Below are 15,404 nucleotides of genomic sequence, written 5' to 3'. Positions count from 1 at the left end.
GTTATAAATACAAAATCAAATAGGGTTAATGCAGGAGTAGGTTTAATAATGAATAAAAAAAATAGGAGTACGGGTAAGCTACTACAAACAGCTTAGTGAATGCATTATTGTGGCCAAGATAGACACGAAGCCCACACCTACTACAGTAGTACAAGTTTATATGCCAACTAGCTGTGCAGATGATGAAAAAATTGATGAAACATATGATGAGATAAAAGAAATTATTCAGGTAGTGAAGGGAGATGAAAATTTAATAGTCATGGGTGACTGGAATTCGAGAGTAGGAAAAGGGAGAGAAGGAAACATAGTAGGTGAATATGAATTGGGGGAAAGAAATGAAAGAGGAAGCCGCCTGGTAGAGTGTTGCACAGAGCATAACTTAATCATAGCTAATACTTGGTTCCATAATCGTAAAAGTAGGTTCTACACATGGAAGAATCCTGGAAATACTAGAAGGTATCAGATAGATTATATAGTGGTAAGACAGAAATTTAGGAACCAGGTTTTAAATTGTAAGACATTTCCAGGGGCAGATGTGGACTCTGACCACAATCTATTGGTTATGAGCTGTAGATTAAAACTGCAAAAAGGTGGGAATTTAAGGAGATGGGACCTGGACAAACTGATTAAACCAGAGGTTGTACAGAGTTTCAGGAAGAGCATAAGGGAACAATTGTCACAAATCGGGGAAAGAAATACAGAAGAAGAAGAATGGGTAGCTCTGAGGGATAAAGTAGTGAAGGCAGCAGAGGATCAAGTAGGTAAAAAGACGAGGGCTAGTAGAAATCCTTGGGTAACAGAAGAAATATTGAATTTAATTGATGAGAGGAGAAAATATAAAAATGCAGTAAATGAAGCAGGCAAAAAGGAATTTAACGTTTCAAAAATGAGATCGACAGGAAGTGCAAAATGGCTAAGCAGGAATGGCTAGAGGACAAATGTAAGGATGTAGAGGCTTATCTCACTAGGGGTAAGATAGATACTGCCTACAGGAAAATTAAAGAGACCTTTGGAGAAAAGAGAACCACTTGTATGAAAATCAAGAGCTCAGATGGATACCCAATTCTAAGCAGAGAAGGAAAAGCAGAAAGGTGGAAGGAGTATATAGAGGGTCTATACAGGGGTGACGTACTTGAGGACAATATTCTGGAAATGGAAGAGGATGTAGATGAAGACAAAATGGGAGATACAGTACTGCGTGAAGAGTTTGACAGAGCACTGAAAGACCTGAGTCGGAACAAGGCCCCGGGAGTAGGCAACATTCCATTACAACTACTGACGGCCTTGGGAGAGCCAGTCCTGACAAAACTCTACCATCTGGTGAGCAAGATGTATGAGATAGGCGAAATACCCTCAGACTTCAAGAAGAATATAATAATTCCAATCCCAAAGAAAGCAGGTACTGACAGATGTGAAAATTACGGACCTATCAGTTTAATAAGCCACAGCTGCAAAATACTAACGCGAATTCTTTACAGGCAAATATAAAAACTAGTAGAAGCCAACCTTGGGGAAGATCAGTTTGGATTCCGTAGAAATGTTGGAACACGTGAGGCAATACTGACCTTACGACTCACCTTAGAAGAAAGATTAAGGAAAGGCAAACCTACGTTTCTAGCATTTGTAGACTTAGAGAAAGCTTTTGACAATTTTGACTGGAATACTCTCTTTCAAATTCTAAAGGTGGCAGGGGTAAAATACAGGGAGCGAAAGGCTATTTACAGTTTGTACAGAAAGCAGATGGCAGTTATAAGAGTGGAGGGACATGAAAGGGAAGCAGCGGTTGGGAAGGGAGTGAGACAGGGTTGTAGCTCTCCCCGATGTTATTCAATCTGTATATTGAGCAAGCAGTAAAGGAAACAAAAGAAAAATTCGGAGTAGGTATTAAGATCCATGGAGAAGAAATAAAAACTTTGAAGTTCGCCGATGACATTGTAATTCTGTCAGAGACCGCATAGGACTTGGAAGAGCAGTTGAATGGAATGGACAGTGTCTTGAAAGGAGGATATAAGATGAACATCAACAAATGCAAAATGAGGATATTCTAGGCGCTCAGTCTGGAACCGCACGACTGCTACGGTCGCAGGTTCGAATCCTGCCTCGGGCATGGATGTGTGTGATGTCCTTAGGTTAGTTAGGTTTAAGTAGTTCTAAGTTCTAGGGGACTGATGACTACAGCTGTTAAGTCCCATAGTGCTCAGAGCCATTTGAACCATTTGAAAACGAGGTTAATGGAATGTAGTCGAATTAAGTCTGGTGATGCTGAGGGAATTAGATTAGGAAATGAGAGACTTAAAGTAGTAAATGAGTTTTGCTATTTGGGGAGCAAGATAACTGATGATAGTCGAAGTAGAATGGATATAAAATGTAGACTGGCAATGGCAAGAAAAGCGTTTCTGAAGAAGAGAAATTTATTAACATCGAGTATAGATTTAAGTGTCAGGAAGTCGTTTCTGAAAGTATTTGTATGGAGTGTAGCCATTTATGGAAGTGAAAAATGGACGATAAATAGTTTGGACTAGAAGAGAATAGAAGCTTTTGAAATGTGGTGCTACAGAAGAATTCTGAAGATTAGATGGGTAGATCACATAACGAATGAGGAGGTATTGAATAGAATTGGGGAGAAGAGAAGTTTGTGGCACAACTTGACAAGAAGAAGGGACCAGTTGGTAGGACATGTTCTGAGGCATCAAGGGATCACCAATTTAGTATTGGAGGGCAGCGTGGAGGGTAAAAATCATAGAGGGCGACTGAGAGATGAATACACTAAGCAGATTCAGAAGGACGTAGGTTGCAGTAAGTACTGGGACATGAAGAAGCTTACACAGGATAGAGTGGCATGGAGAGCTGCATCAAACCAGTCTCAGGACTGAAGACCACAACAACAACAACAATAACAAGGATCCAACAGGACGACTCGCCAGGAGTGCACTTCATTTTCAAGGGTATGACATTACCATTCTGTACAAAAGTGGAAGAAAACACCAAGATGTCGACTGTCTCTCAAGAAACCGTGTGCAAGACCATCAAGACTTTGATGAAGATAGTGACTGTCTCATTGCACTCCAGGATCTTCTTGCTGAGCAGGAGGAGGACACCAAGGTAACTCAAATTATGCTTGCCTTAAATCGGTCAGAAGATGTGAAAGGACAGTTTAAGGTAGTTAATGTATTACTATGCAAAAAAAAAAAAAAAAAAAAAAAAGAAAGAAAGAAAGAAAGAAAAGAAAAAGAAAAAAGAAAAGAAAAAAACAACTTTGATCCGTTTGGAAAGAGGTGGCAACCAGTGATTCCGAAACACATGCACTTAGATGTTCTACAGAAATTCCATGACACACCTGAGGCTGGACATTTAGGGTTTATTAAGACATATGACAGGATCCGCAAGAGATTTTTCTGGCCAGGTTTATTTAGGAGTGTCTGTCACTCTGTGTCGCACTGTCGAGAGTGCCAGAGGAGAAAGGCAGTTCCTCAGAAACCACCTGGCCAACTCATACCGATTCCAGCAGTCAAAACACCTTTCCAGCGTGTTGGGATTGACCTCCTTGGATATTTTTCCAATGTCTGCTAGTGGCAATGTATGGATTATTGTTTGCACTGATTATCTGACACGGTATGCAATTACAAATGCAGTGAAAACATCCGAGGTAGCCAAATACATCGTGGAAGACATTGTATTAAAAAACGGATTGAGGGAAAGTTTTTCAGTTGAATCTTGTGGCAGAGATACCGATAAACCGTCGGTGCAACATTACTCATCACATGATGACTGCCTACCATCCGCAAACTAATGGGCTTACTGAACACTTTAATAAGACCTTGGCCAACATGCTATCAGTGTTTGTCAGTGTTGAGCAGAGAAACTGGGATGAGGTGCTACCTTTCGTAATGTTTGCCTACAATACTGCCAAACAAGACACCAGAGGATTTAGCCATTTTTCCCAGTGCATGGGCGTGAGGCGATGACGACTATGGACACTGTGTCTCTGTTACATCCTGATGACGTGGACGATGACTACATCGGCCAGGTGTTAACCAGAGCTGAGGATGCTCGGCAGTTAGCTCGACTCCGCATGCTGCAGGCTCAAGAAAACAATCACCGAAGGTATGACGTGAGCCACTGCCTTGTTGTCTACCAGTCTGGTGACCTCGTCTGCATCATCATTCCTGTTCGGAAGGTTGGTCTCTCTAGGAAGCTCCTCAGGCTCCACTTTGGACCTTATAAGGTTGTAAGACCTATCTGATGTTACTTATGAAGTTGAAGATTTCGATCTTGACACAAGTCGACGAAAGATCAGAGATTCGGTCCACTTCCTTCAGATGTAGCCCTATAAGGATCTTGCAACCCAGGGTAAATTCGAAGCTCCAGCGACAGGCAACAAACGGAAAGGTAACAAAGAACGTAGCAGCAAGGGAAGTTCTAAGATGATCACCGCCAGGGCGAACATCAGGCATCGGAAGTCGGAGTATGCAGGAGCGACGACTCGTTCCCGGGCTAGGAGGACGTAACACCGAGATGCTGTTCTCTTAAGGAGGGAGCAATGTCGCAGAAGAAGTCGACTAGTGCAGTCTCCATAGTGTAGTTTTTATACTAGATTGTTGCATGGAGGGTCGTGAGCTCAAAACTCTCCTGAACTGAAAAAATTTAATTTCTATATTCGGTTCGAGTACATTCTAGAAGTATCCACAAATGGGAAGAATGATTATACTGGAATGTTCCGTAGCTGTATATATACTGTATGTGTTCTGGCCGGAAGCAATTCGCTCTGCGCTCTTGTATGTGCAAGTGCTGAATAAACCTTCATTAAGGGAAGTTAGTGTTCGTCATTCATCTATGTACACAACCCTCTACGTGACAATATCAAAAAAATGAAAGTGAATCAGAATCGTCAGAAGATAGTGAACTTTGTCCAAGAAGAGTTCGGCGAATGCTACGGTTACCAACTGATGTGGATGAATCAGATGAAGGAGACAGACTATGATTTACTGGGGACCAATAATAAATTTGAAAGATCTCCCAGACCATACATATTTCCCAAAGATACACAGAGCGTCATGGATATTGTAGAATTATATATTGGGAACAATCTATTTGAATATATTAACAACGGAACCAACAGGTATAACAGTCAAAATTGCAATAGAAGGAAACTGGATAAAAAAAAATGCAAAATTAGTCGATGTTACGGGACCCAAACTTAGAAAATGGTTTGGGCTCGCTATTCTTATGGGAATTGTAAAAAAGCAAGGGTCAATGATTATTGGTCAGCGTATCCGTTGATAGACACACCGGTATTTTGCAAAATGATGTCCCACAGCCGATTCAGACAGATATTATTATTTTTACATTTTTCCAACAACAACAACAGCAACAATAAACTGGATAATGCCGACCGGCTTTACAAAGTGCAATTTGTAATTGATTATTTTTCCAAAAAGTTTAAAGAAATGTTTAATCTAAGTCAAAACAACTCAATTGATGAAGAAATGATACCGTGGTGTGGACAGTTAAATTTTAAAGTTTACAATCTGTCGAAAATTACAAAATATGGCATACTCATTTGGATGTTGTGTAATTCGAGTATTCAGTTTTCAGTTTATTCACCATTGACCACTTACAGCGGAATAGGTCTGAACATTAATCATACAATTAACAATAACTTTACAGTAAAGTTTTTACAATTTAATTCCTTTTCTTTTAGGAATATTCTGTTATCTTATAAAATGGGTGTTTGAGTAACCAGTCATAAACCTGACGTTTGAAAATATTACTGGTCAGTGACCGAGCAGATGCTGGAAGTTTATTGAAGAGTTTTAAACTCATTATTTTGTGTGATTTTGCAGTCTTTGTGAGTCCGTGTCTTAGTATGTTGAAGTACAGTTTGCCTCTGGTGTTGTGGGGGTGTATGTTCTCTCTGGTCTCGAACTCATTTAAGTTGCTTTTGACATAAAGCAGTGCTGTGTAGATGTATAGATTCACAACAGTTAATATCATGTGCTTGATAAAGAGGGGGCGGCAGTGTTCCTTGGGCTTAGCTTTGCTCATTATTCTGATTACTTTTTTTTTAATACAGGATACATTTAGTCATTCAAGATATTCCCAGCACTGGACAGCCTTTAGTGAAAACAGTGATGGAACTATTGACACCTTCTTATGGAAAGTGGCATCACCTCTACATGGATAGTTATTATAACAGTGTAGAACTTGCAGAGATGTTACTTGAAACGAAAATTCAAGTTTGTGGAACGGTACTACAAAATAGAGGACTTCCAGAAAAATTAAAGTGCGCAAAGTCATTGTATTTGAAGCTCATCACCAACGGAAAGGTGACAAGCCAAATAATCCGAATTAGCGCTGCCGGTGCCGAGCGAATAAATTTGTACAAGATGTGCGGATGGCAAAGTGTTAATATATTAATTTTGTCAGTAGTAATGTGACCCGTCTTCTTTACATTCACTTTCACTATGTAATTGTCAAATTTTTTATTTGTTTTGTTTTGCTGACCAGAATAATCCTCATTGTTTTAATTATTTTGACTGTTTGACACAGAATGGGAGTGGAGAGGTTTCAGAGTCTGCATCCACAAGTAGTGCTGGGTCAAATAGTTCCCACAGTAAAGCACCAGGAGCTCAGCTCGCACACCACAAAATGGGAATGTCGTCAATTTTCTCATCAACTCAGCATGAAACATTTCAAGAGACTGTAAGTGCACCTGCTCTTTGTTTACTCTGTAGTTTTAATTGGTTTATGTGAGTCGTGTCCAACTATTTGATATTTTTAGGTTAAACTATCAACTGAAGTCCCTTCTCTCTCTCTCTCTCTCTCTCTCTCTCTCTCTCTCTCTCTCTCTCACTCTCACACACACACACACACACACACACACACACAGAGAGAGAGAGAGAGAGAGAGAGAGAGAGAGAGAGAGAGAAAGTAACCAATGGGTGAATTAGTGTGGCACATCTCTATAATTATTATCAGATGAAATACATGTTGAACTAAGTACTACACTACATGTTGAGTGTACCCTTCATTATGGTTCTTGTAAGCTGAGGGCTGTCATTCTGATGGTATATAATTTACACTTTTAGCAAAATGTGTAACAGTGCCAACTAGCAAACTGGAAAGCAATAAGTACACTCTGTTGTTAGGCAGATTGGAACAACTATCAATCTGTTTCCCCTAAACATGTCACCTCAGCCACTTTATGAACTGTGCCATTCCTTTGGGTTCCCAGCAGGCCATGTTACCAGCAGATAATTTCTCCTTTTCTTGGATATCTTGTTTTAGGAAGAAAAGCAGACAAAAACTGTTCATCGAATTATTTCTTCCTTCAATTAAACAACCTATGCGGCACAGTGGCAGATGCAGCAGGTTTTTTTTAAAAAAAAAAAAAAAAAAAAAAAAAAAAAAAAAAAAAAAAAAAAAAAAAAAAAAAAAAAAAAACTGTTTCACTCGTGTCTGCATAGTTGCAGATTAGACTTATGGAGCTAAAAAGTTTGAAAGCATGTTGAAAGCCATGCATGCATTGCATTTTGGTAAATGTAAGTCAGTTATGAGAGTTCAGTGAAAATTTCATACCAGCTACTTGCCAAAATGCCCCCATGCATGCTATGATTAATCTGATGATGTCTTCACAGTTCAGATGATGTCTTCATGATTCTCATGGAAGCAGTACATAAGGGATTGTTGTATATTCGTAGATTCCTCACTTAATGCTTGTTCTTGAAATGCTCTAAATAGACTTTCATGGGATTGTTTGCATATATCTGAGAGGGAAAATCAAAAAGTAAAGGGACTTTTGAGAAAAGTAACATTTATTCTTATGATAGAAAACCGGACCATACATTATTTTTCTACGTAACCTACCTGCACTTCAGTGCACATTGTCCAACATTTCACAAGTTTTTTGATTCCGTTGGAAAAAAAGTATTTTGATTGCACCTGCACTGCGTCAGTGACTTGTGCATTGGTTGCAAATCTTTCTTTGACCGTTTCCTTCAGTGCTGGGAGCCAGGTCTGAACTTTATGGCAGGTGTTCCAGTAGTTCGAATCACGTTGTTTTTGCTGCCCATTTGGCATAATGTGGCCAAGCTTTATCTTGGTGCAGAATGACACCTTTTTACAGTTTTCCACGACATTTGAATCTGATTGCAGGTTTCAGTTCAACTCGCAACACGTCACAATAGTTCTCACTGTTCACAGTTTCATCTCTTGGGGTGAAATGAATGGCTACCACACCTTCCAAGTCACAGGATAGTGTTACCAGAATAGTCTTACAGCTGCAGTTGACATTTAGATTTCTTAGCTTCTGCCAACAAATGGTGTTTCCAAACCGTGCTCGCAGCCTTGCTTTCTGGTTTGTGATGATGCATGCACATTTCATCTAAGTAACAGTTTGCTGTAGAAATCCATCTCCCTCGTGATGATAATGGGCCACATGTGCACGAGAGATGTCCATTCTTTGCACCTCATACGGCACTGACAATTCTTTCGTTACCCATCTTGCACACACTATCCAAAAATTTAGCCTGTCGTGTTAGATAGAATACACTGAACAGTGACTGATATGTAAAGTATTGGTGATTTCATGCACTGTGATTCGTCCGTTTTACATCACCGTACCCTCAAAAACTTCCAAATTATCCTCAGTGGTTGATGTCAATAGTCTACCCGAGCTTTCCTCATCACATTAAGGTCTTCCCTGCTTGAATTACTTTACCTATTTGAAAATCTTGCTTTGTGATAAGCAGCTGCTTGCATCGGACAAACAATTTCTGTAGGTTTAACACCTTCCACAAACAAAACGTGAATCGTTGCGCTCATTTCCTACTCGGTGTAGACCGACAATGAAGCTGCCGTGTTTCACATTCTGCTACAATACGGTGACTAGCACTGGAATAGGAGTAACACGTTGTGTAGAGTTGTTGGAGACAACAATACTTCAGCCCCGGATTAGAGCAGTGTTACCGAGCCCTGTGGCAAGAAAATGTAAACCCCTACACTTTTTGACTTCCCCTTGTTCAACTACATCTACATACGTAACTCTGCAAGCCACCATACAGTTTGTGGCATAGAGTACCCTGTACCACTATTAGTCATTTCCATACCTGTTCCATTGGAAATACCCTTAGCAAAAAATAACTCTCTGTATGCCTCTGTACAATCCCTAATGTCTGTTATCTTACAGTTTGTTGCACATTGGTGGCAGCAGAATAATTCTACAGTTAGCTTCAGATGCCAAGTATCTAAATTTTCTCAGTAGCATTCCTCAAAAAGAATGTTGCTTCCCCTCTAGTGATTCCTATTTGAGTTCGTAAAGCATCTCCATAATACTTGGGTGTTAACTGAAACGATCGGTAACAAATCTAGCAACCTGCCTTCTGAATTGCTTCGATGTCTTCCTTTAAGTTGACATAATGAGGACTCTGAACACTCTAGCAGTAATTGAGAATGGTTCATACTAGTGTTCTGTATGCTGTCTTCTTTACAGATGCGTGACAATATCGTAAAGCTCTCACAGTACACAAAAGTTGGCAATTTTGCTTTCCTCACTACAATTCTTACATGCTCGTCCCATTTCATATCGCTTTGCAATATTAATCGTCATAACTGTGTTGAGCAGCCAGCTACTAATGCTGTATTCGAACATTATGGGCATTGTGTTTCCTACTCATCTATATTAAATTAAATTTGTCTACATTTAGAGCTAGCTACCATTCATCACACCAACTAGAAATTTTGCTATATTATCCTGTATCTTACAAAATTGTTAAGCCTTTCGTGACCACTTTTCAACAAACTCTTGGGTAAAATATTCCGGAGGTAAAATAGACCCCCATTCGGATCTCTGGGCGGGGACTACACAAGAGGACGTCATTATCAGGAAAAAGAAAACTGGCGTTCTATGGATCGGAACGTGGAATGTCAGATCCCTTAATCGGGCAGGTAGGTTAGAAAATTTAAAAAGGGAAATGGATAGGCTAAAGTTAGATATAGTAGGAATTTGTGAAGTTCGGTGGCAGGAGGAACAAGACTTTTGGTCAGGTGAATACAGGGTTATAAATACAAAATCAAATAGAGGTAATGCAGGAGTAGGTTTAAAAAAAAAAAAAAAAAAAAAAAAAATATAGGAGTGCGGGTAAGATACTACAAACAGCATAGTGAACACATTATCGTGGCCAAGATAGACATGAAGCCCATGCCTACTACAGTAGTACAAGTTTATATGCCAACTAGCTCTGCAGATGATGAAGAAATTGATAAAATGTATGATGAGATAAAAGAAATTATTCAACTAGTGAAGGGAGACGAAATTTTAATAGTCATGGGTGACTGGAATTCGAGAGTAGGAAAAGGGAGAGAAGGAAACATAGTAGGTGAATATGGATTGGGGCTAAGAAATGAAAGAGGAAGCCGCCTGGTAGAATTTTGCACAGAGCATAACTTAATCATAGATAACACTTGGTTCAAGAATCATGAAAGAAGGTTATATACATGGAAGAACCCTGGAGATACTAGAAGGTTTTAGATACGTTATATAACGGTAAGACAGATATTTAGGAACCAGGTTTTAAATTGTAAGACATTTCCAGGGGCAGATGTGGACTCTGACCACAATCTATTGGTTATGAACTGTAGATTAAAACTGAAGAAACTGCAAAAAGGTGGGAATTTAAGGAGATGGAACCTGGATAAACTGAAAGAACCAGAGGTTGTACAGAGTTTCAGGGAGAGCATAAGAGAACAATTGCGAGGAATGGGGGAAAGAAATACAAAAATGCAGTAAGTGAAGCAGGCAAAAAGAAATGCAAACGTCTCAAAAATGAGATTGACAGGAAGTCCAAAATGGCTAAGCAGGGATGGCTAGAGGACAAATGTAAGGATGTAGAGGCTTATCTCGCGAGGAGTAAGATACATACTGCTTACAGGAAAATTAAAGAGACCTTTGGAGAAAAGAGAACCACTTAAATGAATATCAAGAGTTCAGATGGAAACCCAGTTCTAAGCAAAGAAGGATAGCAGAAAAGTGGAAGGAGTATATAGAGGGTCTATTCAGGGGCGATGTTCTTGAGGACATTATTATGGAAATGGAAGAGGATGCAGATGAAGATGAAATGGGAGATATGATACTGCGTGAAGAGTTTGACAGAGCACTGAAAGACCTGAGCCGAAACAAGGCCCCGGGAGTAGACAACATTCCATTAGAACTACTGACAGCCTTGGGAGAGCTAGTCCTGAGAAAACTCTACCATCTGGTAAGCAAGATGTATGAGACAGGCGAAATTCCCTCAGACTTAAAGAAGAACATAATAATTCCAATCCCAAAGAAAGCAGGTGTTGACAGATGTGAAAATTACCGAACTATCAATTTAATAAGTCATGGATGCAAAATACTAACGCAAATTCTGTACAGACAAATGGAAAAACTGGTAGAAGCCGACCTCGGGGAAGATCAGTTTGGATTCCGTAGAAATGTTGGAACTTGTGAGGCAGTACTGACACTACGACCTATCTTAGAAGAAAGATTAAGGAAAGGCAAACCTATGTTTCTAGCATTTGTAGAATTAGAGAAAGCTTTTGACAATGTTGACTCGAATACTCTCCTTCAAATTCTGAAGGTGGCAGGGCTAAAATACAGGGAGCGAAAGGCTATTTACAATTTGTATAGAAACCAGATGGCAGTTATAAGAGTTGAGGGACATGAAAGGGAAGCAGTGGTTGGGAAGGGAGTGAGGCAGGGTTGTAACCTTTCCCCGATGCTATTCAATCTGTATATTGAGCATGCAGTAAAGGAAACAAAAGAAAAATTCGGAGTAGGTATTAAAATCCATGGAGAAGAAATAAAAACTTTGAGGTTCGCCAATTACATTGTAATTCTATCAGAGACAGCAAAGGACGTGGAAGAGCAACTGAACGGAATGGACAGTGTCTTTAAAGGAGGGTATAAGATGAACATTAACAAAAGCAAAACAAAGATAATGGGATGTAGTCGAATTAAGTCGGGAATTAGATTAGGAAATGAGACACTTAAAGTAGTAAAGGAGTTTTGCTATTTGGGGAGCAAAATAACTGATGATGTTCGAAATAGAGAGGATATAAAATGTAGACTTGCAATGGCAAGGAAAGTGTTTCTGAAGAAGAGAAATTTGTTAACATCGACTATTGATTTAAGTATCAGGAAGTCGTATCTGAAAGTATTTGTATGGAGTGTAGCCATGTATGGAAGTGAAACATGGATGATAAATAGTTTAGACAAGAAGAGAATAGAAGCTTTTGAAATGTGGTGCTACAGAAGAATGCTGAAGATTAGATGGGTAGATCACATAACTAATGAGGAGGTATTGAATAGAATTGGGGAGAAGAGGAGCTTGTGGCACAACTTGACTAGAAGAAGGGATCGGTTGGTAGGACATGTTCTGAGGCATCAAGGGATCATCACTTTAGTATTGGAGGTCAGCATGGAGGGTAAAAACCATAGAGGGAGACCAAGAGATGAATGCAGTAAGCAGATTCAGAAGGATGTTGGCTGCAGTAGGTACTGGGAGATGAAGAAGCTTGCACAGGATAGAGCAGCATGGAGAGCTGCATCAAACCAGTCTCAGGACTGAAGACCACAACAACAACAACAACAGGTAAAAAAATTGTGTTTTCCGACAAAATGTATCTCAAAAGTTTTCCTCGAGTGACCGACGGGAGTGGAGCTATTTACAGACTTACAAATCTTTGATTTGGTGGAATGAGGTGTGTTCCATGCAGTCACTACTTTTGAAGTTCACGACAGTTGTGACAAGAGGATTTACTTAGTTTCTTACTGGTTGTCATGATACCTTATCTGCAGTTCGCTGTTGTTAGATATCAGTTATATCATCCCATAGTTTGTATCTGTCTTGCAAACTTTTCGTACCGGAAAACAAGAGTTAGTGTTTAGCCAGAAGAGCAAACCTGCCCTGACTCGAATTACAGTAAAATCCAATTTTAACGAATCTCCAGAGACCCAAATATTTTTTCCATAAACAGGCCTTTTCTGTAAATGGGGATTTTAACACAGTGCACAGAAAGAGTGACCCAGAAGCATAATTCATGCATATTTATGTGACATAAGTGCTGGTCAATTACAGAATTATCAGTATCTTGTGCTACAAATTTAAATGTAATAGATGTATAATTATTACACATTTTATAGAAAGCAGTCTTAATTTATTAATGATAATAGTAGTAGTAGTAATAATACTAATAATAATAACAGTAATACCCGAAGTCTTCTTTCTTTTGCCCTTCCAGCATGTTGTAGTAAAAGAAGTTGCCCCTTCAGTTGGTTGGTATAAGCTGGAATGATTCATCTACCGAGTTTTAAGGACTATAAGACCCACCACACAGTTTATAAAACTGAACTGACCAATAAAATGCTAGAAAAACGTCACCTGAACTTTCTTCTTCTTCTTCTTCTTCTTCTTCTTCCTCGTTGTCATTGTCCTCTTCATATATAAGATGGTTTCACTGCCATTGAGTGTGTTACTTATGTCACACTTCTTGAAAAATTTAACAATAATGTCTTCTCTCACTCTAGATCGCAGCTGTTTCAGCCACTGACATGCTTATTTGATTTTAAGTCATTTTAAAGCTCCCTTCAGCATGAACTGACATTGGCTTTCATCTCATATCCATTTGTTTCATTGTTCTCACATATACATTTTACATGGTTTGTTTATTGAGAAATCAAAAGGTTGCAATTGTGAAATAAGTCTCCCAGAATAACAGCAAGCTCTGTATTTCCCTGTCTCAATTTCTCTTTAACAGAATTTTTCGAATGACTACTAATCTAATCTAGCACAAGAAGAGAACTCTTCTTCAATAAATCACCTTTCCTTCTCTCCCACACTCTGTTAATGCATAATTTCATACTAGCCCTGTCCATCCGACCATTGTCATGTATGTGAACAGCATCTGGCAGAATTTCAGAGGGTTTTAGCATTGTTTTGTATTTACAAATGGTCACTGGATTAACTTTAGTACCCTCAACTCAGCATGAAAGGACAAGAGTGTAGTGCATTTTTTTATGTCCGCTTGTTTTTATAGTTCCAGTTTTAGCACCTTTCATGGCTACAGTTCTGTTACTGGGCACATCAGATGTCGGAAGCATTTTGCCCATATTCGCTATTTGGCTTAGTTTCAAACTGGTTTTCTTTAGATGTTCAATAATAAAGCAATGGAAGTATAATGTTCTTCAGACTCTTGTGGCATTTTTGGAGACATTTTGGTTTTGGTTTGCACGCTAAATCCATGACGCTTCATAAACCTGTAGCACCAACCTAACTCCACCCTCAAAATCTGCTAAGTTCTACTGTACCGGTAGCTTGCGAGTGTGTATTTCAATCATTTTTGCATCAATTCCAATGCCATTTTTTACGATGTCTTTGAATCCATTTCGATACATCACCATCTAGCTTTGGCCATTTTGCAGTCAGTCTTCTGTTGCTCATTTTGAGCGCTCTCTCTCTCTCTCACTCTGCTACCCCACCAGTCAAAAATTGTCTTTTCTGCTGGTGGAGGGCCAAAATGCTGTTCAGCTGGTCTGTTTCTCTGTTCTTCTGCAGATGCTATTTCTTTCAATTTATGGTCCACATCATACGAATACCTTTTAGTTTATTTCATTACAGAACTAGCTAATAACAAAAATATTGTGCTGGTACTGATAACATAAATCACATTCTATTCAAATTCACCGGCACCGTAGACTGCAACGACGCATCATAGGCTAGGCAGTGTTTTAGGTTTGTGATCGCAAGGCAGGAGAGAGACATTGTTAGCAAGCTAGTGAATCCCCGCGACTCACGTTCGTCACATCGGTGCACTGCTGCTGCCAGTTGAATCCGATGTTGCCAGATAGAAATAGGTTTCCTGTGGCATTGAATATATGGCCATTTTTAAGACTGGTGGGAATTTTAAAGCCGGCCCTGCAATTTGGAGGCAATTTTCTGAAGAAAAATATAGTCTGGAAAATACAGTACATTAAAAGAGAAAAAGAAATTGCTGATGGTATCAGTTCCTTGCACAGCAAGAACAAATCTTGGTACTGCGGTCTCCTCTTTTTGTTCTGCTTCAGCAGTATTGTCTCAACCAGCTCCTACCTCAGTGTTACTTTATACCACAAGAGTTCGACACATTTCACTTCTGTCAGTCTGGGGTGTGGATATCAGGAAGTCATCGTTACAAAGACTCGAGTCCTGAAACGCTGCATTTTCAGAAATATGTGTGATTCTGCTCCATTCTTCTTTTGTAACAATGTCATCTTCAGCAGCAACTGGTGTATTGCAGCCAGCCTGTGTGATATAATTAAACAGTCTCTTGGGTTACAGGATTCCAGACAACAATAAACACACGCGTAGCCTGTATAATGTCAAGCC

At 39.4% G+C, this 15,404-nt stretch overlaps 1 protein-coding gene across 1 annotated transcript in view; it reads left to right on the top strand.

The window, feature by feature from the left end:
* The window catches only part of LOC124777337 (putative E3 ubiquitin-protein ligase UNKL), a 279,457-nt gene that overhangs the window by 149,725 nt on the left and 114,328 nt on the right, over positions 1–15,404 (top strand). The window contains exon 8 of the mRNA XM_047252703.1: positions 6,550–6,702. Within this exon, the coding sequence (XP_047108659.1) occupies positions 6,550–6,702 (153 nt within the window). The remainder of the gene's footprint in view (positions 1–6,549; positions 6,703–15,404) is intronic.

This window comes from Schistocerca piceifrons, chromosome 2 (genome assembly GCF_021461385.2).
Source record: "Schistocerca piceifrons isolate TAMUIC-IGC-003096 chromosome 2, iqSchPice1.1, whole genome shotgun sequence".
In the NCBI taxonomy this organism is placed as follows: domain Eukaryota; kingdom Metazoa; phylum Arthropoda; class Insecta; order Orthoptera; family Acrididae; genus Schistocerca; species Schistocerca piceifrons.
Note: the sequence above shows the minus strand (reverse complement) of the source record. Positions and strands in the feature narration are given on the sequence as shown.